Source organism: Anabas testudineus, chromosome 4, assembly GCF_900324465.2.
Source record: "Anabas testudineus chromosome 4, fAnaTes1.2, whole genome shotgun sequence".
NCBI lineage: Eukaryota > Metazoa > Chordata > Actinopteri > Anabantiformes > Anabantidae > Anabas > Anabas testudineus.
Window position 1 is genome coordinate 25411834 of NC_046613.1, and position 25497 is coordinate 25437330.

The window sequence follows — 25497 nt, forward strand, 5'->3', positions numbered from 1 at the left end:
TTTTCTCAGAGGGAAGCAGAGCAGAGAAAGGACGAAGAGACTCGCTCTCTTTATCTCAGAAACACAGCTCAGTGCCAACCCTGCAGCCTGGAGACAGCCAATCAGTGCACAGCTCGGGCCAGAGTAAAAAAAACCTGGTCTCGCTGCATAGCAACGAGACCAGGTTTGGGATAGAGACAGAGAGGACAGACGGGAAGGAAAGCTTAATGCTAATTCAATAAGGGGGGGGGGGGGTGTTCTAGTGCTGCTGAGCTTGAACAGTCCTGTGAAGGAAGCGTGTTGTTTATTTTTTAGTTACCACCTTAAATGAGCCGATGCTTGACCTGACAGCTGGATTTGTTTACTCATATTTCTGTTCTGGGGGGGTCGTAGAAACTCACCATACTGACAATAAACATCAGCTGCATCTTTCTCAAGCTCAACTAGAATAAAACAGTAGTTGGAGTTTGAGAACATTCTCCTGCTGACCTGGAGAAACCTTTACCAGGAACTAGACCTGAAACTACATGAATCAATTTTAAAGTTATGACTGATTCAACCTGATAAATAGTTCATTCTTATTAACTGTACAGCTCAAAGGCAGCAGTCAGACTAAAATCCTCACTGGCATCTGTCACCTTTTCAGCCTAACCCCTCAACGATGTGACTCCCTCTCCTTTCGTAGGAGCAGACACACATCAGCCAATCATCTCCTCTGCAGTCGGACTGAAATATGGAGACAAACTGGTTGAACCGGAAACATGAAGGTTGAGGGTTGAGTCCTTTCAAACAGAGACAGAGATTAGAGCGAACACTCTCCGATCTGTCTGATGGATGGTACAGGGTTGGATTTTTGGTTTTTATTGTAACTGATAAAGGACATGGATGAAGGGAAGGCTTCACATGGTCAGACACAAATATGGAAAAAACTGCTGTAAGTATGTGACTGACTGACAGACACTGACTGAACTGGAACCAGATTAGCTTTAAACAAGCCTGAACCTGAACTGAGAGCTTTAGAGAGAAGCACTCCTTTCACATGACTAGATCTGCACGTCTCACTACCCTACGGTATATCATCAATAACCGTTTCCATTATTTCAGTCAGCAAATGACTGATTGCGATTACTCTTTTGTGAAGTTGGGTCGATGTTACAACAGGACAGCTGGCACTGGTTGATGTCTAGAGGCCTGGAAATCCATAAGACACCATCAGTTTTGGGCGCATACTGAGCATGTGCACAGGAATGATAAGCATGTACGTTCTCTGAATGTGTAACTCGTTTGTGACTCTAACAGTGTCATAACACCCTATTCACTAATTCATTCTAAGGGAACACATTCTTTTTTACTGAGAGATGGCGGCTTTTAGGTGACTACTTAAAAGATTAAAAAAATCATCGTAAGGTGATTCACAGAATCAGAATCACAGAAAACCCTCATTTAATATGACCATCGCCACCGTGTTTGCACCTCATGTCTATCACACACTTTTTCTTAGTAGATCACCCAAACAAAAGCTTGCACATGCATTTACATCATCGCTCTTTGGGATCTTAGCAAATCAGGCCCATGGACTCAGTGACCTGTGAACCAGAGTGGGCAAACCTAGAGAAGAAACTGGAGAAGTTTCTAATTGAAGCTTCTATTCTGCTCTTTAAACAAATTGTCACTAATTCCACATATTGACTGTACAGGTGTTCCCTGAAGCCTCTATTGTTAAAGTAAACTGTGTGAGAGGAATCTGCAAGATCACAGTTCACATGAAGTAAAGAGCTTTGAAATAACACTTCCCAACAAAGACACTGAAAATGAGTCTTGCAGAAGAACCTTTGCCCCAGACTGACCAGAAAGAGTCTGAAATGCGACTACAAAAGGACAATTTAACCAATAAATTGGACCGAGAAGAGCATAAAGACAGAGATTTAAAGATGAAAGACCATCTCCAAATGGAGAAAAGGATGATCAACCCCCTGACGCTTCTCAAAGAAGACTTGTTGAAAGTGTTTAAAGGTAAAGAAGCAACGACCGAGCATGAAGAAGTGAAGCCTGCAGATCTCAAAACAAGTCAGACAGCAGAAAAAACCGTTGACTATCTGAGCCTTTTCAAAGAGGACTTCAATCACTTTAAGGACGACCTCTCCAGCGTCTTCAGAATTGGTCTTTTGAAGGAGAAAGACAACACGGAAGACTCGTCCAAAATTAAAGTCCTGAAAACTGAAAGAACTGATGAACCATTTAAGAATCTGTTCAAGAGAGACCAAAAACCTTCGAAGAACTCAGATAAAGTAGAAAGCAGTGAGGAAGTTCAAAACAAGCTTTCAGAAAAGAAAGAGGAACAAGTGAAAAGTGGTTTTAGGGAAAATCTGTCAAAGCAGAACAAAGAAAATCACAATGCTGAGAAATCAAACAACATTAAAGACAAGTTGAATCAGCCAGAAGACGGTGAACTGGAGGTAAATGTTTCAGAGGAGACGATGTGCACATCGAGCACAGGTAGGCCCAGAGGTTTTTTCAAGGATTTGTTCAGGAGAGACCTAAACCTTCTAACGACAGAGGACAGACAGGAAGTCAAAGTCATGCTCTCAGAAAACAAAGAGCATGGTTTTAGGGAAAATCTGTCCGAGCAGAACGAGGAGCGAATGAACGTGAACGACAGGGTGCATCAGTCAGATGATGGCGAACTGACCCTAAATGTGTTCCAGGACAAAGCTGAGACAAGTTCCTCTGAAACACAGCAAAGTGAAGAGATGATGTGCACATCGAACACAAGCAGACGCCAAGATTTTTTACAGAATCTGTTCAGGAGAGAACAAAAAGCTTTAAAGACTTCTGACAAAGTAGAGGACAGTCAGGAAGTTAAAAGCCTGCTTTCAGAAAGAAAAGAGGAACAAGTGGAATGTGGTGTCAGGGAAACCCTCTCAGAGCAGAACAAAGACAACAATGTACGACACGGGGTGACTCTGCCAGAGGACAGGGAACTGGATCTAAATTTGTCCGAGGAGAAATCTGACAGCTCTGTCTCTAAAATCCAGCAAATTAGAGAACTGATGTCCGTGGGTAAACCCCAATGTTTTCCAGGTCCAACAACAGATTCAACACCAGCTCTGCTTGTAGAGGAACCTGGACAAGAGAACAACCACAGAGAGATTGAAATACACGTCCAAGAGGACAACTCACCTGGCGAAGTTGACCAAGAAGAGCTTAAAGATAAACAGGGGAAAGTGCAGGATTCTCTTAAGACGAATCAAAAAAGGACCATCAGCCCCCTGACGCTTATCAAAGAAGATTTCAGTCACTTTAAAGATGACCTCTTAAATGTATTCAGAATCAGTCTTTCAAAGGAGAAGAACAAAGAAGACTCATCCAAAGAAAACGTGCTGAAAGCTGAAAGAAACGAAGAACCTTTTAAAAGAAACGTGTCCGAGCAGAATGAAGAGAAAGTCGACAACAACACACAAGACGTTGAAGAAGAAGAAGAACCAGAGGGCAGCGAAGTGCATTTAAAACATGAGACACAGCGAACTGAGGAGACGGCGTGTACATCACGCACAGGTACGTCGTTCATATCCAATAACACCTTGTGGGGGTTAGATACCACTGGCAGTCAAATACAGTAGAGCTCTGAAGAGCACACATCAGGACAAGGGTGTAAGTTTTCTGTTATCATGAAAAGAACAACAAACCAAATTGGAGTGGTTGAGACTCGTATCCTACGATCTGTGACACCAAACCTGCACAGGTGTAAAAAGGGTAGAGATAAAAAAGATCCGGCTCCTCGTATATTAAAACTGAATGAAACTATAAAGAAGAGCCACTTCCCGGCCTGGTCCAACCAAACAACATTCATATGTTGTACCATTGTTTTTAATTCCTGTATTTAAAGTGTGACTCTCTGCAGCTGACGATGAGAAGATGAATGTGGAGGAAGACTCTCGACCCTGGGAGTCCTCTGGGATCAGTCTATGTAGCGCGAGACACGACGATGCTGACGACACCGACGACGACAACATGAGGTGAGAGGAACAACAGAAAGGAGACAGGTGCAAACGGAGGCTCTGACTGAATCTGAACGGTTGATGTTTCTGTTCCTGCAGGGCCCAGCCTGGAGGAGAAGGCCGGTGGTCCCTGAAGAACTGTGAGATCAGCTTTTCTTTCTGCATCACATCAACATCTGTCTCCTAAATTTAATTTAAATGATTTATTTCTGAAAAAGAATTTCAGGGCTTTGAAATGTCAAATATCAATTTTTCAAACTTTCAAACATTCTGACTTCTTGTGCCCCATTAACACCCCCACCCACCCCCAGTTGCCACTTATTTGACCTTTGACCCCAACACTGCCAACTCAGAGCTCCTCCTGACCGACAGCAACAGGATGGCGACTCGAGTTTGGTCACACCATCGACATTTGGACCACCCGGAGCGGTTTGAGCGCTGCCCTCAGGTTCTGTGCAGGGAGGGGCTGCTGGACCCAGTGTACTGGGAGGTGGAGTGGAGCGGTGGTGCTGACATTGGCGTCTCGTACAACAGCATCTCCAGAGACGGAGACGCTGTGAACTGCCTGGTGGGACACAACAAGCGGTCCTGGAGTCTGGAGTGCTCGGAAGGAAGCTACACGCCGTGCCACAACAACACCAGGTTCAGGTCCTCCTCCCCAGAACCCTTCGCACACAGAGTCGGGGTTTACCTCGACTGGCCTGCAGGAACTCTGTCCTTCTACTGCATCTCTCAGGACACCATGGTCCACCTCCACACCTTCACCTCTACCTTCACTGAACCTCTGTATGCAGCGTTCTGGATCTGGGCCTACGAAGGCTCAGTGTCGCTGCGTCAGGTGGAGCTGGACTGGGAGCAACTGCAGTAAACCACGGAGGGCAGCGTGGAGAGTTTGGATTATTCCTTCAACACCTCCACGTAACTCTCCGCTGTCCGGTTCCCAGCAGCCTGTGTGTGGTTAACTCTGCAGACTGTCAGGAATACTCTTAATGCTCAGACCCTCTGGTTTTTCATTTCTGTGATTCATCTGCTTGTGTGTGTTTATGTGTGACCGTGTGTCTGACCTGTAGCTGGACCTCCTGATTCCCTCGGGCCTCCTGCAGCTCCTTCTCTAGCTGCTCCAATCGAGCAACACGCATCTGCAACACACACACACACACACACACCCGGCTCAGATGTATCCAGATGTGCTGTGTTTCCACCAGCAGCTATCTGTGTTAACATTTCAACCATTAAACCATAAAATAAATCTACAGTACAACTCAACGATAAATATATATAAACTTCCTCAAAATACGTATTTAATATCACCCCATCGCTTTGTGTGGCTGTGTATCTGCATTTAGCTGTTTTTACATGATTGTTGTGATTCTGTGATTTTTAACTGAGCTCTCTCTGTTTTCAACAACACATTCAGAGAGAGAGGAGTCTGCGTTCAAAGTGATTCTGGATTCAATAAAGAAAAAAAACTCAAACTAAATAAAGGCATTTGTATTAAAAGGCACAAGTCTCATGTCAATCAGTTTTTTCCTCCTCCTCTAATCAACGACTGATTGTCTGGCTAAAGTCCAGTCATCAGTCTCCACCTCACCTGTGTCCTCTGAACCATCTCGTCACTGGTGCCGAATCGCTCCTCCATCACAGACCGAACCTGCTGAGCTTCAAACTCCAGCTGCTGCCGGATCAGATCCATCTGCAGAGAAAACTACAGCAACAGAGACACAGTGAGATCAGCACTGACTCATCTCGAGAACCACCGTGTTAGTAAGTTCATCCTTGTGTGTTCTCACCGTGTCGATCCGAGGCAGCTGGGCCAGTTTCTGTGACAGCGCCTCCAGCTGGCTGAAGTACCAGCAGCGCTCTCTCTCCTCCCGGTCAATCTCCCCCAACAGGAGGTTCCTGCGGAGGATTACACCCACACATTACAAGTTAATGCCGGGGTCAGGCGTGTTAAGCATCACTATGATTCCAGTTTTCTCTCATCAGCAGGTGAAGATGGTTGATTGTCAATCTGATGTTTCATTTTGTTGAGTGGTTTTCAAAATGAGGTTCCATCAGGCTGAAAGAATCAACTCACCTCTCCTTGTACAGCTCCTCCAGGTGATGGTCGCTCAGTCGTCCGTCTGCTCCGCTGATCACGGCCGTTTTGGGTGGAGCTCCGTCCAGGAAGTGATGTGGCAGCATGACGGTGGCGGCCTCCCCCCCCAGACGCCGCGCTCTGACGGGACGAGGGTCTGAGCGGACTCCTGGCTCGGCTCACCGGTGCCACCGAGGAGGCGGAGCAGGAGGAAGGAGGCAGAGCCAGACGGTCGTCTAACTCAGATCCTCCCAAAGTGTCCGTCAGCAGGCGGAGGTTGTGAGGTTGGTGTTTGAGTTCGTAGTAGTTGGTGAGGTCCATGTGGAGCTCTGAGGGGTGACGAATCAGAACTGATCAGAACATCTCTCTGTGTAAATAACCGTTTCTATTTGTCTTTATATAAATTACAAGACATTTTCAGATTCTCCATCCTGACTCCTACAAACACGCTGGCTGTTAATCTCACTTGGACTTAACTGAATTAACTCAGTCCACACAAATTAAATATGAACTGTCTGTTTAATTGGACGGAGTCATAACGAGACAGAGCCAGCTGCAGCCAATCAGATTAGCTAATTGAGTCAATTCATTCCTCTGTAAATGATGACTGGTCCCAGTGGGGGTGGGAAGGATCAGCCTCATGTACCGTTTCCCTCCAACCACAGTGGACTTAATGGGACATTGCAAACATTTTGGGAAATGCTTTAGTTCTCAGAGGGGTCCGTTTTATATGATGATGAGGTTTCAGCCTTCAGACCTTTGAGTTGGTGCAGCACGTCGCTCCTCCCCGATGAGGCCAGAGTTCCCGCCTCCTGCTCCAGCTTACTCTGCAGCTGCTTCAACACCTCCTGCATCAAAGACGAGGGAGAGTCAGCACCGACAGGGTCCAGATACCTTTTCGACACCTTAATAAAGCCATCATGTTTCACGGGGTGAGATTGTTACATTTACATTTAGTTAAGCTTTTAACCAAAGCGACTTACAAGTGAGGTACAAACCAAAATATCCAAGTTAAGGAGAAGAATTTTAAAGAGCTCTAGAAAAAAATGTTGGGGTTTTTTTTTAGTGCAGAGAAAGTTGTTGAAGAGTTCTGTTTTTAGCAGCTGAGCGTTGTTCAACCATCGTGGAATCACTGAGTGCAGTAAATAGGAGGGATTGTACCCTTGGATGAGGGAGTTCAGGTACTAGTGCTGTTGACTTAGTTCAGTAGCTAAGAGTCAGGACTTTGACCCTGATGCAGCAGCTCCAGGAAGCCAGTGCAGAGATCTGAACAGTGGTGTAACGTGTCCCCTCTGGCTGAAAAGTTAGCTCACGACGGATGTTCCACTGACACCTGACCGAATATTAAATAGTATGTGATTGAGAAATCTTCTGCTCATTTTGAATTTGAGACACTAACACACTCAAAAACACTGGAGGAAAAACTCTATAACTACAAAAAACCTCCAGGACTCAACACATCCAGCATCACACAGCACAGACTGATGTTAGAGGGAACTGATCAGCTCCGACACAAAGATTAGAAAAGATAATAATCCCATAAAACTGGTCAAATCTGTTGGCAGAGAATGAAACATCACGACTTAACAGACTGCAGCTACGAGCAGAGCTGAGCAGCACAAACAGATACTCAGCACCACAAGTGAAATCGGTCAAGTCGACTTCTGTTCTACTCACAACTCAGAGTCTAAAGGGAGAGGCTGGATGATCCAACTTAGACGTTCTAGTCCACAGGTAGAAATTCTTAGTGCAAACCCACCAGCTGCAGGTGGATCATGTGAGCACTGCTGTGGTTTCTGTGAGCCTGAACCTCCCTCATGTCCTGATTCTGATAAAACCAGCCGAGCTCAGTCAGATAATCCAGCTGCTCTCTGCATCTGGGCACGTGAGCATGAGGCTGCGTGTCATCATGTGCGTGTGTGTGTGCAGCTGATGGGATTTATGTTGAGCAGGCTTTGGGTCTGGTTTCTCTTTCATTGATTATTTGGCGCTTTCAGAAAATGTCACTTAAAAGAGAGAACTGAAAGAAGGATACAGTGACAAGAAAAAGTATGTGAATTTCATGGTTTTCTGCATTAATTTGTTATAAGATCTTTGTCTGTCTCTCTGGTTGTTTCTTTACCTCATTAATCAGTGTTTGTTGTGCTCTTGGGGTCATTTTGACTGGCTGCTCACTTCTTGGTAGAGTAGCCACAGTCCCAAAGTGTCTCCATTTGTAGACTGGTGAATTTCTAAAGTCTCTGACATCACTTTGTAAAAGCTTCATGTAGATCAACAATTCTTGATTGTAGATACTCTGAAAGCTCCTTTTGGAGAGACATGGCTCTCATAAGTGTATTCTTCGTGTGTAAAGCAGATTCAAAAAGTTGGAGTGGTTTTTGTCAGTGGAAGTAGCTCTACCGTAGTTCATAGCTCCAACTAATTTCTTAACTTATGCAAACACCTGACTCCAGTTAGCTTTTTTGGAGTCATTTTTCAAAAGGTTCACTTACTTTTTCTTGCCACATTGATTTCTATGAATCTGTTTTCAGCCCTAAGTATTGTCTGTAGGCACTGCCCAGCAACCTCCACCACAGTGCTCCAACAGCCTTGAAAGAGATGGAAAATTTGGGAAATCCTCAGTATGGATTTAAGGTAAATGTAAGATAAAAAGCAGCGGTTTGTTCCTTCAGCCTTGTGCTGTCTTTGTCCACACTCACCTTCATGCCGGAGGTCTCCGTCTCCAGTTTGGACAGGTGGTTGGAGTTGTCTTCCAGCTCCCTCCTCAGGTGGGAGTTCTCCTTACGGAGCGCCTCCACCTGGTGGGCCAGCTGGTCGTAGGAAGCAACGGCGTTGGCCATCTTCAAACTCTGCAGCACCCCCTGCAGGAGAGCATACAGGAGGTGGTGGTGAGACCATTAACCTGCTTTACATTCAAACAGGACACACAGGCAGGTAACCTGTCTGTGTGTCTACCTGACTATCAGATATTCAACAGACCATTTTAACTGCAGCGACATGGCAGGAGCAACACGTAACGACAGTGAGGGCTGATAATCAAACCGAACGCGGTAACCACTGGTAAAACTCTTCGTCTCCTCTTCGTTAACAAGTAACTGTGTTTTGTTAATGAAATCATAGGAGCTCCGGCTGCTTCTTGGTGCAAGTCCAGCTGTGACCACTAGAGCTCATTTATCCGTTAACATCACTTGTTATCTCAAAGTCAGAGAACACACCCGGACATCCACGGGAGAAGCTCACTCTCTGTTTCTGTTGTGCTCTCCATTACGATTACGACAAACAAGATGTCTGCCCCGCTACCTCCTCCTCCCAGGCAGCAGATGGCTCTCAGGGAGTGTACTGCACTCATCTGACAGATCCCTTTCATTCTGGATCGATGTCTTTCACTGCAAATGGCTAAACAGGAAGCTCGGTGACAGTCAGTCCATTAGATAACATGTTATCTAAGTTTCTCCTCCGGCTGTTTCCAGCCTCCACTCATCTGGTCCTGAATCAGTTGGAGAGAACATCAGATTTTCCACTCGTTGTTCTCTCCTCCTGTTCTGCCTGTATAGGGCTAGACTGGACTTAGCTTCGGTCGCAGGTAAATTAACAAATAAATACTTTTACGCTGAGTCTCTGTGACACAGAAAGTCCACTGGTTTGGGGTTAGAGCTGCACATGCTCAGTCTGACCTTCACCGCAGAGACGACATGCGAGTGTGGAGCTGCACACAAACACTCGGATCAGAAAAACCTGCACAACTGTTCTTTAGATAGTTCTATGTCTCTGTCGACAGGTTTCTGCTCAGCTCAGCAGATCAGCAGCCAGTGCACCAAATGTCACAGCTGCATTAATTATGAGGCAGTGACCCCACAGGGGATTGTGGGTAGAAGGAGGATGGGGCTGCAGGTCTGACTCAGGGAGAAACACAATCCAGAATCTAGTCTGATGTGGATTTTATTGGAAGTGCTCTCGGTTTACAGAAGAGTCTGCAGAGGCCGGTACCAGAGTCTCTGATGGGAATAATTTCATTCAATCGTAATCACACCATCAATTACCAAAACACAGATACGAGCTATTGTTCTGGTTAAGAGGCTGGTGTTCCTGGTATTTTGTCCACCCCATTACTCTCAGTGATCAGTTCAGCAGCAGCACCAGCTTCAGCCTTCACACAGTTCAGTCAACACCTGAACATCAGGACTGATGATTTCTAAGAAGCAGCATTGTTATAACAAACATCAGGAGAGTTTACATCACTGAGGGTCCTCACAGGTATAGATGTCCAAATGAGTGTGTGGGGTCTCAGCTGGTGTGTGTGTGTGTGTTTAATGTGGGTTTTACCATCAAAGGCCTCGGTTATATTGATGTTCTCTGTTACCATGGAAACGTGGCCATACCCCCCACCATCGCCGTGGCGACACATTTCTACATCAAGTGATGGCTCTTTCTGCCTCCCTGTCATCTTTGTCACACACACACTGCTGCTGCAGCCTCTGCAAAGCATGCTGGGTAGGGAAACATGCAGCTCCCGAGAGGATAACGAGTCAGAACAAGAGACTTAATGAGCACTAACTGAGCTGGTTAACGATGCAGTTACTATGGGAACAACCAATCCAACGTGTGTGACCCAAATATGAGACGACAGCATCAAGAGATGAAATGGGAAGATGAGAGGAAAGAAGGAAGGAAAGAAAAGAAGGAAAGAAGGAAAGAAAAAAGGAAACAAGGAAAGAAAAAAGGAAAGAAAAAAGGAAAGAAGGAAGGAAAGAAAAGAAGGAAAGAAGGAAAGAAAAAAGGAAACAAGGAAAGAAAAGAAGGAAAGAAAAAAGGAAAGAAGGAAAGAAAAGAAGGAAAGAAAAAAGGAAAGAAGGAAAGAAAAAAGGAAAAAAGGAAAGAAAAGAAGGAAAGAAAAGAAGGAAAGAAAAAAGGAAAGAAGGAAAGAAAAAAGGAAAGAAAAAAGGAAAGAAGGAAAGAAAAGGAAGGAAAGAAGAAGGAAAGAAAAAAGGAAAGAAGGAAAGAAAAAAGGAAAAAAGAAAAGAAAGAAAAAGAAGGAAAGAAAAGAAGGAAAGAAAAAAAGAAAAAAGGAAAAAAAGAAGGAAAGAAAAGAAGGAAAGAAGGAAAGAAAAAAGGAAACAAGGAAAGAAAAGAAGGAAAGAAAGAAGGAAAGAAAAAAGGAAAAAAGGAAAGAAAAGAAGGAAAGAAAAAAGGAAAAAAGGAAAGAAGGAAAGAAAAAAGGAAAGAAGGAAAGAAAAAGGAAAAAAAAAGGAAAGAAAGAAGAAAGAAAAGAAGGAAGAAGAAGGAAGGAAAGAAAAAAGGAAAGAAAGGAAAGAAAGAAGGAAAGAAAAAAGGAAAGAAAAGAAAAAAGGGAAAAAGAAGAAAGAGGAAAGAAGGAAGAAAGAAGGAAAGAAAAAAGGAAAAAAAAAAGGAAAGAAAAAAGGAAAGAAGGAAAGAAAAAAGGAAAGAAAAGAAGGAAAGAAAAAAGGAAAGAAGGAAAGAAAAAAGGAAAAAAAAAAAAAGGAAAGAAAAAAGGAAAGAAAGAAGGAAAGAAAAAAGGAAAGAAGGAAAGAAAAAAGGAAAGAAAAAAGGAAAGAAGGAAAGAAAAGAAGGAAAGAAAAAAGGAAAGAAGGAAAGAAAAAAGGAAAGAAAAGAAGGAAAGAAAAAAGGAAAGAAGGAAAGAAAAAAGGAAAAAAGGAAAGAAAAGAAGGAAAGAAAAGAAGGAAAGAAAAAAGGAAAAAAGGAAAGAAGGAAAGAAAAAAGGAAAGAAGGAAAGAAGGAAAGATTTCTGAGTGGAAAAATATGAAATAAAATGTCCTGGTCTCCAGAGGATGAACCCTCCTCAGACGGAGGTCGTCACAGTGTTTTTAACTGAGCTCTGTGACTTTCAGACGCTCAGTCACACTTTTTTTCTTGCCACACCCCTCACCCCCCACCGCGACCCTTTGACCCCCGACCTGTGCTTGTTGCATTTTATTTATTTTGTAGTAAATATGTTCAAGTGTTGTGTGTCTGAACAAAGACTGTGTAGATCACACCCACCACCTGCTCCTCCCCCACATCATCCTCCCCTCCCCTCTGAGACTGTCTGGTTACCATGGCAACCGCATCCTTCAGCCCAAGAAGGGCAGGAGGAGAAGAAAAAGGCGTGTCGTGTTTCAGGGGTTTGAGGCCGTGACCCCAGTTCAGGTTTTTCTCCTCATTATCAGCCGACGTACGGTGAACCTGTGTCCGCCATGATTACGAGGATTCGTCTGGACACACTTTAATGTAACGCTGTGCCGACCATCGCCTCACTGTGTACAACAACAAACCAGAGTGAGTCAGCTCACACTCGGTGTCAGCAGACGACAAACAGCTCCGACTGTGACGCTCGGGCGTCATGTTGTCGTTCACAGGATGAAATGTGAAATGTGCTGATTGTGTGAGTTGTGAAGGTCGACGCTCTGCTGCTGCTGCTGCTGAGAAATAAATATTAGAAATGGCGACGACGATTTGATGCGGTTTAAAACAGCTCCTGCTATGATTCAGGTCACAGGAGGGGGGCCTCAGAGGCTCTGTATGAATTAACTGTTCTTCTGTCTGAACACAGAACCATCACAGACAGACACAAACGAGCATTTAGAGAGCAGCTGGGTAGGAACCGGGCATGGGCCAAAAGATAGAGACGACACCAACACGCTGCCAAGGTCACACACTCCAAGAGTTCGTTCTTCTGGTCCATCAGATGTAAACATCTGTGATTTCTAAGTTCAGTCAGAACCTGAACCAACAAGGGAGAAAACCTGAAGTAAATGTGTTCGACTGGTTCAATCGAACAGAACGAAGAACATCGGTTAGAACAATGTTCATGTTCTGACTGACACCACACTGAATCTTCAGCACTGGACTGGTCTTTAAAACCCTCAGTCTGCGTCTACTGGAGTCTTGTTGACTTCTCTTTATAACAGACTGAAACTAAAGCTGACAGACAACGGGAACATACCTGCTGATCAGCTTCCACATTCACACTTATCCTCGGCCTCACTTCTTACTTTGAGTTCATTTCTGTCCACCTGCAGTCACCAACTTTGAATCATCACCATGTGGAGCTGAGAGGAGCAACTCAGTTTGAAAACACTTCCTGTTGGTGCGTTCAAGGACCCTACGACACTGGCTTTTTAAAGGGCTGCTGCAGCAGAGTAATAATAAACGAATGAATTCTTTCTTATTATTTCATTGTGATTCTTACAGCAGCTTCCAGAACAGAGCGGAGCTTTAACAGCAGCTTTACCTGCTAGAATCAGTGTCTCCTGAACTGGGTCTAGGTCTCCAGTCTATAAATAGCACTCGTTTGCTGTCGTCTTGTGTCTGTTGACCTGACTCGGACTCACACACAGGGAAAGTTCACATAGAGGATCTGGTCCAGGAGCCTGCTGAGCTCTCTCAGTAAAAACTAAAAACCGATGAAGCGGATCGCAGGTCCAGCTTCTCGTCTGGTTTTCATGTTGCTGTTTGCAGCCACACCCTCCGTCTGACCCTGCAGCCTGGACACTGACCGACTGAGCCGGAGTCTGGCAGATCATCACAGCCCACCCTCAGGAACTAAATGCAAACTGCTCCCGCGTTGATTTAATCCAAATTAATTTCCTCACCACCACCACCCATCACGAGAGGCTCTTCTTTACTTATCTGTTTAAAACCAGAACCATGACCCGGTTTCTCTGCGTGTACAGGAATTAAATACATTAAATACATATTAATATAAAATTCAGGTTCACAACAGACAGACACCAGAGCGAGTGTCGTCAACGTTGGCTCTGACTCTCTGACATGAGCTTCTGCTTTTACTTGAAGTCTGATGGTTGGATGTGAGTGGTCGCTTGTTCTCGTTTTTAACCCTTTCACCCTCTGGACGACGTGAACCTACGTGTTGTTACCACGACGCTTGTTCCCGTCCTGCTTCCATTTCATCCTTTGTGTTTCTGGATTTTTCTGCTCTCGTCCTGTGCAGACAGGGACTCTCTGGACCATGAACATCTGCAGCTAATCGACTGGGGGGGGGGGGGGGGGGGGGTATTTACACAGAAATGCGTCTGATGCTTCATGTCGACAACGTGACACAATCAAAAACCCAAAGACCAACTGGAGTGAAAACTGGGAAATCTAGAGACAAAGGGGAGAAACCAGCACAGACTGGGACAGAGCCCAGGAGACGTCCGAGGCCCGAAATCCAGGAAACCAAACGTCAAATGTGTTTTTTTCTTACATTTCGCTCTGAGACGGTTTTGTTTGTTTTTGCCATCTGTGATTCACCTCCGTCATCCATCCTCCATCCTCCGTCATCCATCCTCCATCCTCCGTCCTCCATCCTCCATCCTCCGTCATCCATCCTCCATCCTCCATCATCCATCCTCCATCCTCCGTCATCCATCCTCCATCCTCCATCCTCCATCATCCATCCTCCATCATCCATCCTCCATCCTCCATCCTCCATCCTCTGCCCGCATGAAGGAGAAAACACAGGACACGTCCTCCCATCCCCCCAAAACCCGCATCAATGATGGATGAGATGAAGGTTTGAAGCCAGAACCTGACCTGCACCGATGAAAATCCGGAATCATCGGTCTCCTCCCGTCTGATACCCGCTAATCAACCGGAGCCTTTTTGTCTTTATGCGTTTAGCAGCAGAGCCGGAACGAACCGGACCGGGCCGGGCTGACACGGGCGGGGAGGGTCGATACGGACCCGGTTAAAAGACCCGGACCAGGAAAAGGAGAATCGGTAAATGTACGTTAAAAGCAGAAAGAGAAGGAGCGGTCGGTTCTTACCTCATGACTCCGAGCTGAGCTGAAGATCACTGAGAGGAGGGAGGGGGGAGGGATGAGGGAGGGAGGGGGGAGAGAGGGGGTAGAGAGAGGGAGGGAGGGGGGAGAGAGAGAGAGAGAGGGAGGGGGTAGAGAGAGAGGGAGAGGTACTGTCAGAGGAATAATAAGTATAAATAACTATTAGATTCTATTATCATATTATTATACTCAATTATATATATATTATATATGTTTTTATATTAATATATATATATATTAATATATATATATATATATTAATATATATATATTAATATATATTAATATATATATATTAATATCATATATATATTATATTAATATATTATTATATATCTGTTATTATATTATTTCTTAAAGACTCTGAATAACATTCAGTTCAACACAGGTTCAAAGAAGAACGAGAGAAAACGGAGGTTCTTTAAAAACACGTTCTTAAAGTTTAACACAGAGTAACCGTACAGGTGGAGCTAAAGGTAAAAAGAAGAACCAATAATCAGACAGTACAGTACTCAGACCCAGGCTCCAGACCTGAACCTGACAGAGCTCAGAGCTAGACCTAGACCAGTTCTGGTAGAACCAGAACCTGGTTAACGTGGTGTAAAATCCAGATCTGACACATGGTGGATACACGTCATGACTCTGGATCCTGTTCGTACTCCACCTCTCCACCAGGGGGGGCCATGGGACTCTGTTTGCTTCCTGCTTCATCACTTTTCTACTAATTGACTTTGTGAACCTCTGATGAGCAGCATCTCCCTTTTCATGCTGCATCATGTGACCACAGTCAACCAGTCATTGCTGCTGAGACTCCGGCTCCTGGTTTAAAGATGTGGGATCTTCACACAGCTCAGACTCTGCTGTAACCTGATGTAGGAACCTACACCTACCTAGACTAGAACCTAGACTCTGCCTGCAGGACTGACCACGAGACGTTAAAACTGGACTCAGATACAGAAACAGGGAGCACACCTGTGAGGCCTTAATGCTGCTGCTGAACTCTTTCACACTGTGACCCTCATGACAGCAGACTGTCCACTGGGACACGCTGGTTTCCAGTAGCTCACTACTGGTCTCCACTTTAAGTGGGAGACTGTTCACAGATTAACATCAGGATAAATGAAAGTCTAGATGCTGGTAGACCTGCACACGTGCACACGCGTTGTCCTCGGTATGGAATATATTGAAACAGCAGGTGAACACACCTGTACAGAGCTGTGATTGGTTCACACACTAATGAGAAGCAGCCAGCAGTGAAGCCTTCACTGTTCAAACGTCGTGTTATTGGTAAAGTAACTAAATGTAATAGAGTAGATGGATTTCTGCCACCCCAGTCTGAGCGGGCAGCTTTTAATCTGAAGGGACGAGGTCATGTGAACAGGTGAGAACTTGTTTCTAATGTTTTATTCTAGTCTGTTCTATTTTTTCTCTTGACGTCTCTGAGTGACGCTCATAGAGGTGAAAATAGATTTTTACTCTTTACTGGGGGAGGATGCTTCCGGCTACCCTTCAAAGTAAAAGATCAAACACAATTCAGACATTTTAATTTCATTTATTTTTTATTGGAACAATATATAATTGATATAATTCATACATATATACAACAACATGCTAGAACCAGTTTATCTGTGAATCTGTTTATTCAAAGTTCAGTTAAGATTTTGAATTAAAAAGAAAAGAACAAAGACGTGACGTTCACTGAAAATCACTGATCTGATACTAAATCCATGCACAGTTATTACACACAGCTCCACAAAGCAGCCTGTGAAAACATCTCCATGAGTGAGGATGAACAGAAAATATGCTTCACATGTCCCGATCACTCGTCAGTCCGACTGACATCAGATAATTTATTATAATATTATATTATTATATTATTGACACTGACCATGACAGACTGGAACTTATGAATCAACACATGGACAGTGGTCAAAATGAAGTATATTCACTCACATAATTATTGGAATTATTAGAAAACATTTGATAATTCAGTACTGCTTTTTACATTTTAGCTTCACGATTTGCTTCAACAGTGAAGTATCAGCAGTGGTAAGATGATATTTCATTAGTATGTTTGTTGTTGAATTGTGGCTTTTGTTCATCTCTTATCTAAAGAATAGAATCAAACCCCTCAGTCTTTACTTATTTGTCTTAATTAACGAACACAAAGTAGATTTGTTTCCTCGAGACATCAGGACTGTTCTTAGGCACACATAATTCTTTAAAGCCTGTTTTTGTTACACTATAAAATTCATCTATAAAGTCAATAAAATCGTCTACACCATTAGAGTTATCCACACAATAGTGGATCAATAATTCACTGTTCACTGGTAGTTTATGCTGCAGGAGTACTGACGTGAGGCTTTTATTCTGAAAAATATCCGAGCGGAAGTCCTATGTCTTGTTTTTGCCAGTGGATGAAGGAGGTGATGGAGTGAGGAGGAGGAGGAGGAGGAAGAGGAAGAGGAGGGCTGATGTGTGCTGATCAGCAGCAGGTCTGATGATGATGATGATGATGATGATGATGATGTGAGTCAGAGAGGAGCGGAGGGTTCAGGATGCTCACAGCCGCTCCGGAGTAGACAGAGCCCGCACACACACAGACCGAGGACCCGCGGACACACGGTGAGTCCCCAGACATCACACCGAGAGCGGGGAGAGGGCAGACAGCAGCCCGGCACCGGAGCTCCGCAGTCGGTCAGGTTTCACCGTCCTGCTCGGTGCGGCCGGTGTGTGTGTGTGTGTGTGTGTGTGTGTCGGGGGTGGGGTGGGGCTGTGGGGGGTTGTGCACGGTCATCCAGGCTATAGGAGCGCGTGCGCCCGAGCCATCCTTGGAGTGGAGTCAGACTGATTAACATGATGTGAGGAGATAACGAGTCTGGAGCTGAGAACGATGCTGCAGGTCAGCTCGGTGCGTGAGTGTGCGTGTGCGTGCGTGTTGTACAACTGTAGCGTGCTGTGTGTCGTGACGCCGGGGAGCTCCAGTCACTGTAGTACTACAGTAGTACTCCAGTACTACTGGAGTACTACTGTAGTACTACTGTAGTACTCCAGCAGTCAACCACAGCTCCCTGTAGGAAGTCCCAGTGCAGTAGTACTACAGTAGTATTATGTAGGATGGATATGTACTTTCGTGTGTGTATTTATACACAGAGTAGTTCATGTAAACCTGGAAATAATCCCAATGTAGAAACGTGAAGAAATATTTCCGAGTCTGAACAAAACTCTGATCCACTGAAGCTCACGTCGGGAGGCAGAGAACGGTTCTAAGAGGACCGAAGGACCAAAGCTGGGTCTCTTATTGTTGCTGTGGCTCCTTCACCAGAGGCCGGGGGGGTTGGAGGGTTCTCAGCTGTACCTCTAGACACAGAGAGTTCTGACGTTGTTCCTGGGATCTGTTGGAGCCACTCAGCTTAGGACTCAGTGTCTCCCCTGGACCACTTTGGCCTTCGGTTTCCACGTCTTCTCAAGCTTCTCTCCATCTTGCCGATGCTCCTGGAGCTGCTCCGTCATCACCGTCTCCGTCTGTGCTCATCTAAACAGTGTCATGTCAGATGATTAGCCAGTCTTCCATCGGCTCTACTCAGTGCAGATCGTCCTTCACACAATGGTTGTTGTGTCGTTCTGTGTTTGCTGTCCCTCTGTGCTATTTGCAGCTTCTGCTGATCACTGCTGTCTGCTAGTCCAGCCTTGTCAATCAGCCTGTCTACGGCTATCTGTTGGTGATACAGCTCAGCCATCGTCACTGTCTGCTGCTGCCTCACACATTCTCTCAGTAGCTCATCTCCAGGTGTCGGCGGCTGGGTGACGGACCATGACCCTTTCATACAATGTGACTTAGAATAAGTGAATTCAAACCAAAGCAGCAGCAGCAGGAATGTTTCTCCATACGTCCAGTCAGGACGAGAGGAAGAGTGTTTTCACAGTGACTCTGGGACAGTTGTCATGGGTAGACTCCAAACAGGAACTGCTTTTTGCTCATTCCAGATTGGATTAGATTTCATACTGATTAAATTTATTTACTAGTTGAAGTTATTGTGTCACGCTGAACAGGGACTCAGATGAAGAAGCATGAAGTTGTCTTGGCAAAGACCAAACATGAGCAGAGCCTCCTGCTCACACAATAGACGACTTCTGAACCAAATAAAAGCTAAAAACATCCCTGATCTTCATCCAGTAGTTTAGTTTGCTGGTGTGCGACGGTCATTCCAGCTTCAAAGAGCTGTATGTAGGTCATTTTACACTCTTCTTTTGTCTCTTCCCTAACCTACAGTAAGACACGCCTGTGATGTCCTAGTTACTTAAATACCTAAATGACAATATATTTTCAGTTTGAGTCTCACATATCGGTCGGTCAGCAGGTTATTCAGTCCTCACATTTATTTCTGATGTGGTGTTTTCCCTGCTGCCTGCCTCCGCACAGGAAGTGATGTCAGATGATGTGGGCAGCCGGGCAGGTAACCATGACAACAGCGCTGCTGATGATGACATTTTTGTACTCTTGTTCCTGAGTGTATAAATCTGTGCTGTCACCATCGCCACAGCAACCGGACATCTCTCTCTCTCACACACTCATAGTACATTCAGATGCTCCCATGGATACATCAACAAGAAACACAATGGGTGTGTGTGTGTGCGTGCACATTAACGAGCTGCTGATTAGTAACTGGTCTGAATTTGTGGCTGAGATAAGGAGCAGTGACGGAGATGTTTGGCTGAGTTTGTGCAGTTTGTGGGCTTCACATGGCAGCTGCAGAGTGATGACGTGATGCCCCTCAGCACACGAAAGCCTCAGTGAACAAGTAGTCTGACAAACCACATGCAGAGAGGGATCCTGATCAAGCAGACCAGATGAGCAAAGGGCAAAGATTCATGGCAGTTGTTCATTTTGTGTTTAAACCCCAGACCACTAGATGGCACTGATGTGTCTTTTTTTAGTTATAGTTTTATTAGTTATATGGTGGAGTGTCCTTCATCCTCTAACCAATTTTCTAAAATGTAATTAAATAATTAGACACAGTTTGAAATGTTGGAAGACATTTGTGGTTTTGTGTCACACTGGTCAGTACCCGAGCCGGATGCGTTCTTCCAGAATCTGTTTCCTGTGGTCGGACACTAAAATAAATCAGCTCCTGCCTGTGTGCTCTACTTGGCAAATGGTCTGTTGTTGGATTTTGTTTATCCGTCCACCCTGACATCCTGGACCGAGCCTGTGGGAACAGCTGTTTAGCCTCTCTGACTGTCTAGAATCTGTAGTGTGTCAGCTTGGATCTACAGCAGGAAGCAGTGGGAGGGAGACGCTGATGGTCTGATGGTGTCTGCTGTTCCTCAGACACTTTTAGAGTCTGGATCTGTGAGCTGTGAACAGATCAGGAGCCTTATTACACTTTTATAAATATTTGGAGTGATAGTTTTATTTCAGTTACAGATCAATTGTTCATTTTTTTTTCTGCTGTTTCAGATTGGAGGAATCTGTTCACTTGTTTAAATAAGAAGCAGATCCGGTCACTGATGTTGACCAATGAATCCTGAGAACTCATTCATATTTCAGAGAGTCTACTGTAAACATTTCTTCCCTTCTCTCTGGGTTACATCAGCTCTCCTCTTTAACGATTTAAAGCTCAAATTGATGAGGGGGAATACAGCTTGCCATGCTGGGAAACTCCCCAATGATTCTAGTTCATTCCCACTCATTTCCTGATGTGTGGATTTCATCGATACATCAATAGCTCTGACTGGAAATTACTTTTTCACTGAGCTGATTTTATTCTAAAATGACATCACAGGAGTTTTACAGATTGTTGTAATGTTATTTTATAGATCACTGTTACAGGTTTTTTATCCAGAGCAGCAGTTGGACTCCAACTCCCAGAATGCCCGAGCAGAGTAACGACTACCGGGTGGTGGTGTTTGGAGCCGGAGGGGTAGGAAAGAGCTCGCTGGTCCTTCGCTTTGTTAAAGGCACCTTCAGAGACACCTACATCCCCACTGTAGAGGACACCTACAGACAGGTAGGACACAGTGCAGCTATTAAAAGTCTCGATGAGTAAGAAGAAAACTAAATGTTTAATTCATTTGCAGCTTTTAAAACAAATAATGCAATACAGACACAAAAACGTCAGGCTGAATAAAACCACTTGTGTTTCAAATTCCAGCTGATTTGGGTGAAAGGCAAAATTTCAGTAGTTGAGATTCAGACAGTAACGATGACGATAACAACCTCTGTTAAATATTGAGGTTTTTTGAATTACTGAGATCCTCATGTTTCACAGTAGAGCTGAATGTCATCTGCATAAAGACTGTAACATATATTTAAACTGTTGTGTGTTCAACAGCTGTGAGCTGTGAACAGCTGTCCAGTTCCGGTGTCTCCGTGAATAAGAATATCTGTTTTTATTTTTGAATGGTAATTTAGTCATCACTGAAGCACAAACTCATATATTTTAATGACACATCTTAGTTGAAGCAGCAGTGTGCTGCATCATTAAAACACTGGATTATTGATGCCGTTGAATTATTGATTATTAAAACACTTGTTCTCTCTGCTATGTCTCTGTAGGTGATCAGCTGTGATAAGAGCGTCTGCACGCTGCAGATCACTGACACAACAGGTAGTCACCAGTTTCCCGCCATGCAGCGGCTGTCCATCTCCAAAGGCCATGCCTTCATCCTGGTCTACTCCATCACCAGCCGCCAATCACTGGAAGAGCTCAAACCCATCTACCAACAGGTCTGAGTCTACGGTTTGGTTTCTAGGTGACAGTCTTTGTTTTTTGTGGAGTGTTTATCTTAGACAAGGTGGGAACCTCAGTAAGTTAAAATCAAGATTAAAGGTGTCCCAAAAGTGGCAGTTGGACTTGCTTTAAACTCTTGAAGACTTTTCAACTCTCATCTCTCAGTTCTAACTGAGTGGATGGAGTGAACAGGCTTATGAAATTTGTGCAGTCATTAATTTGTGAAAACTTTGATGGTCTGAGTTGTTGTTCCTTTCATCTGTGTTGATCATTGAAACCACCTGAAACTAGTGGAAACTGTCTCTTTAGGATAAACCCAGGAGACAGATTTTTCTCAGACTTAATCGAGATTAAAGGCGGCTCAAAAAACTATTATTTTAGTTTAGTTCTTTGTTTAACTTTGTCACGTTCAGTCAGTAATTGTTGTGCTAACTCTGTGCTTAGATGGGACCACAGTTTCCTTGTGATAATGTTCTGTGAATCGGTATCTTTTCTGCAAAAAAATGGTAAAATATTTCGTTGCTTTCTGTGATCTGAGATTGTGGGAGCACGTAGCTGTTAAATAGAAGAGGCCTGAGAACAGAGCCTTGAGGAACTCCACATTACAAGATGCTTTACTAAAAGAAATCAAAACTGTAACTTGTAATCAGACACGAAGTAGACTGACATGATGTACCATGTCCTTCCAGGTTCTGGCTATCAAAGGCAGCACAGAGTCCATTCCCATCATGCTCGTGGGCAACAAGAGTGACGAGATGGCACAGCGCGAGGTGGAGACGAAGGAGGGAGAGGCTCAAGCCACCGCCTGGAAGTGTGCCTTCATGGAGACGTCAGCTAAGACGAACTCCAATGTGAAGGAACTGTTCCAGGAGCTGCTGGCCCTGGAGAAGAAGAGGGACATGAGTCTGAGCATTGACGGCAAACGATCGGGAAAACAGAAACGAGCTGACAAGCTGAAGGGGAAGTGCAGTGTCATGTAGAGTGAGGGGCTGCAGAGAACTCGCTGTAGAAACAGAAGAGAAGAAAGAAGGAATGAGGAGGGTGGTCTGTTCATGACTCCCAGAGAGACGCCCCGTCCTTTCTCACCCTGACTTTCAATTACTGTGTATAAGTCTTCATCTGAAGCCAGTGGAACAAAATGATGAGACTTGATAGTGGAAACTGGATTATTTATACCAGGACCTCAGGCTCCATGTGTTCCTGAACTGGATTGTGTGTTGTGGCCCCAAAATACTTTTGAAAAAACAATTAGAGCCCACGAACTACTGCCACCATTAACCATCAAACTAACATTGACAAAGGAATGCTTCACTGATTTCATGTAAATGTTGGTTCCGTACTGATTGTAACTTCAGAATGAGCAAAAATAATAAACCAATTATACAACCTTTTCTTTTTTGTCATGACAAAGACCAAACTCTTTGTTCTGAGATTGTGAGATCCAGACCTGAGCTGAAAGCTGTTTGTGTTATTTTTATTTATTACTGGCTGAGATCATCTATATTATCTCAGCTCCTGTCTGGGCACTTGGAGAAGACCCCAACCCGGACCCAGCACAGCACCAAGCTTTAATGAATATGGCCCCAAACCCAATCTTAAACTACAACTACTGTATTATTGAGGCAATCTTATCAGGGTCTCAGTCAAACAGGTTGACAGCTTCTGATGTCTGGCTGTTAACCAGGGATTTTGTATTTAAATCCGTTAAGGACGGAGTTGCTAGTCTTAGTCTAAACTCTCATAGCGTCGTCCAGGACCAGCCTGCAGACAGAGGATGTTTCAGGCTTTTTCTAACAAAACCTGTAACTGCACCAAATAAAGGATTTAGCCTATTTTCACCCAACCTAGTTGGACTTGAACATAACACTACTGTAGGTTTCTACTGTTCGTGAAAAATGCAAATGAACTGGACATGACAACTAATTAAGTAACTTGTTTTTTAGGACAGGACGTTTTTTTACGTGTTCCTCTTTGCTGCAAACTCTCTGTACAGTTCTGTGCATGGTGCTTTGTTACAGGATCCCTCTGGGATCAGCAAAGTTCTTCGAATCTTAAATCTTTAGTGTGATTAAAAAATGTAATCCAAAGCTTGACAGTCCTGCTGTGACTGTGAAACTCACTGGGTTAACTAAAGTGAAAAGCAACAGAGGAAGGATTTTCCGTTTGAGTAACCAAACACTCCACAAGGCTGTTACAAATCGGACTCGTTGACCACGCTCGCTAACAAGAATGCTTTAGCTCCAACCTGTGTATTTTGTGGAAGAGGGCAGCAGTGGTTTGGTTTGTGATTACCTGTGGCCACATATTGTACAACTCTTCATGGGATGCCTGATGATGATAAATGGGACTATTAGCGATAAAGCTGAAGTCAGTGAAGAAGTCCTAAATCTAATGACGATGATGACAAGTGAACCTGGACTGATGAGCTGTTTTCAGCTCTGATTGGTCTCTGCCTGATGCTGTCATTAGACGAACAGGATACCTGTCAGATCTTCTTGCGTTAACACTTCTGCAAACTTTTAAAGTCTCCACTGACTTCTGTTCAGGTCTGTATTTGTCTGTAATTTTTCATCTTCTCTGAAAACTAAGGCCCTTTAAAATGACTTTGGAGACAGTTTTTGGGAAATGAACACTGCTACAGATCCGTTAAAAAGAAGCATGTTCTTCTGTATTCGGACCAAATGATCATAGCACTTAGAAAGCCGTCTTTTCAACTCAAGTTGACGTTCATCGTTTCTCCCCAAAAGGCGACAGGTTCAACTTTAGGCTTTAATCAAAATTAACTATACAGTGCCTGTATAGTTGAAATGAGTCTCTGACCACTTTACTTGACATTTTGTACGTCTGAATATTGCTGAGATTAAAACTTCACAAAGCTCAAACTAAACACACCTGTGATCTGTTTATGTCTGTGTTTCCTTGCTGATCTCTTCTCAAATCATGCTCCATGTTACATCACTCTGGCTTTAGCAATACTAAAAATGGCTGCACTTTGCATGTGAGGGACATGTGAGATTACAGGAGGGAAAACACAAAAGATTTGAATTAACTGTTTAAATGCTTCAACTCTTGATTAAATGCTGAAGTTCCCCTGTTACTAAACGCAGCACTGTTTATTGTTCTCTTACTGCTATTTGGTTTCTAAAGCACTGAAGGTAGCTTCACTTGTCAGTTCACGTGGAGGAGCTCGGGTCCACAGACCAACCTGACAGCAGAGATGGCTGATTTCTTTTTTTTACCATAAGCAGCAGCTTAGTGAAACCACGAACAGGTCAATAAATCATTTTTGAAACATATCTTTTGCTATAAATCTCTGGACTACGATGTTCACGGAGGAGACTGCAATCTGTGCTGAGAGCAGGAAGCAGGTGGAGGAAAATCTAGAGAGGTGGAGGTGTGAAGAGGAATGAAGGTTAGACACACTAAGACAGAATACATGTGTGTGAATAAGAGGGAATTAAGAGGAACGGTGAGGTTACAGGGAGCAGAGGTAAAGAAGGAGCAGGACTTTAAGTACTTAAAGTACCCGGTCAACGGGTCAGAGCAACAGAGAGTGTGGAAAAAAGGTGAAGAGGGGTGTGGAGGCAGGATGGAGCGGGTGGAGAAAGGTATTGTCATAAAAGAGCATCAGAGAGAATGAAAGAAAAAGTGTTCAAGATGGAGGAGACATCCAGAGACAGTGAAGACAAGACAGGAAGCAGAGCTGTAGATGTTGAGGTTCTGCTGGAAGTGACGAGGATGGAGAGGATCAGGAGCGAGTCCATCAGAGGGACAGACCATGGCAGATGTTAGAGATGAGGTCAGATACTGAGGTTGGAGCTGCCAGGCAGGAGGTGTAGAGGAGCCTAAAGAGGAAGTTTATGGTCAAATGGAGGCAGATGATTGGCTGTGGTGAAAGGGAACAGCTC

General features: G+C 44.2%; 3 protein-coding genes across 8 annotated transcripts in view; 2 read left to right on the forward strand and 1 right to left on the reverse strand.

The window, feature by feature from the left end:
• The window catches only part of apc2 (APC regulator of WNT signaling pathway 2), a 22942-nt gene extending 13993 nt beyond the window's left edge, over nucleotides 1-8949 (reverse strand). The window contains 7 exon segments of the mRNA XM_026344959.1: nucleotides 5042-5116; nucleotides 5569-5682; nucleotides 5768-5876; nucleotides 6055-6182; nucleotides 6184-6383; nucleotides 6812-6902; nucleotides 8754-8949. Of these exon segments, the coding sequence (XP_026200744.1) occupies nucleotides 5042-5116; nucleotides 5569-5682; nucleotides 5768-5876; nucleotides 6055-6182; nucleotides 6184-6383; nucleotides 6812-6902; nucleotides 8754-8894 (858 nt within the window). The 5' untranslated portion in view covers nucleotides 8895-8949.
• On the forward strand, nucleotides 755-5481 carry LOC113152038 (golgin subfamily A member 6-like protein 22). Of its 2 annotated transcripts, XM_026344952.1 has the most exons (5): nucleotides 755-913; nucleotides 1677-3534; nucleotides 3881-3995; nucleotides 4077-4117; nucleotides 4289-5481. In XM_026344952.1, the coding sequence occupies exons 2-5, from the start codon at nucleotides 1791-1793 to the stop codon at nucleotides 4843-4845; spliced, it is 2457 nt and encodes an 818-aa protein (XP_026200737.1). In that variant the 5' UTR covers nucleotides 755-913; nucleotides 1677-1790; the 3' UTR covers nucleotides 4846-5481. The 2 variants fall into 2 exon arrangements, with proteins under 2 accessions (XP_026200737.1, XP_026200736.1); XM_026344951.1 differs by having other exon boundaries at nucleotides 755-3534.
• On the forward strand, nucleotides 6934-22820 carry diras1a (DIRAS family, GTP-binding RAS-like 1a). Of its 5 annotated transcripts, none has more exons than XM_026344958.1 (4): nucleotides 6934-6986; nucleotides 20676-20866; nucleotides 21415-21585; nucleotides 22279-22820. In XM_026344958.1, exons 2-4 carry the CDS (start codon nucleotides 20729-20731, stop codon nucleotides 22567-22569), a joined length of 600 nt encoding a protein of 199 aa, XP_026200743.1. In that variant the 5' UTR covers nucleotides 6934-6986; nucleotides 20676-20728; the 3' UTR covers nucleotides 22570-22820. The 5 variants fall into 5 exon arrangements, with proteins under 5 accessions (XP_026200743.1, XP_026200739.1, XP_026200740.1 ...); XM_026344954.1 differs by lacking the exon at nucleotides 6934-6986 and adding an exon at nucleotides 15199-17480; XM_026344955.1 differs by lacking the exon at nucleotides 6934-6986 and adding an exon at nucleotides 15199-17480 and having other exon boundaries at nucleotides 20707-20866.
• The last annotated feature ends 2677 nt before the right edge of the window (nucleotides 22821-25497 follow it).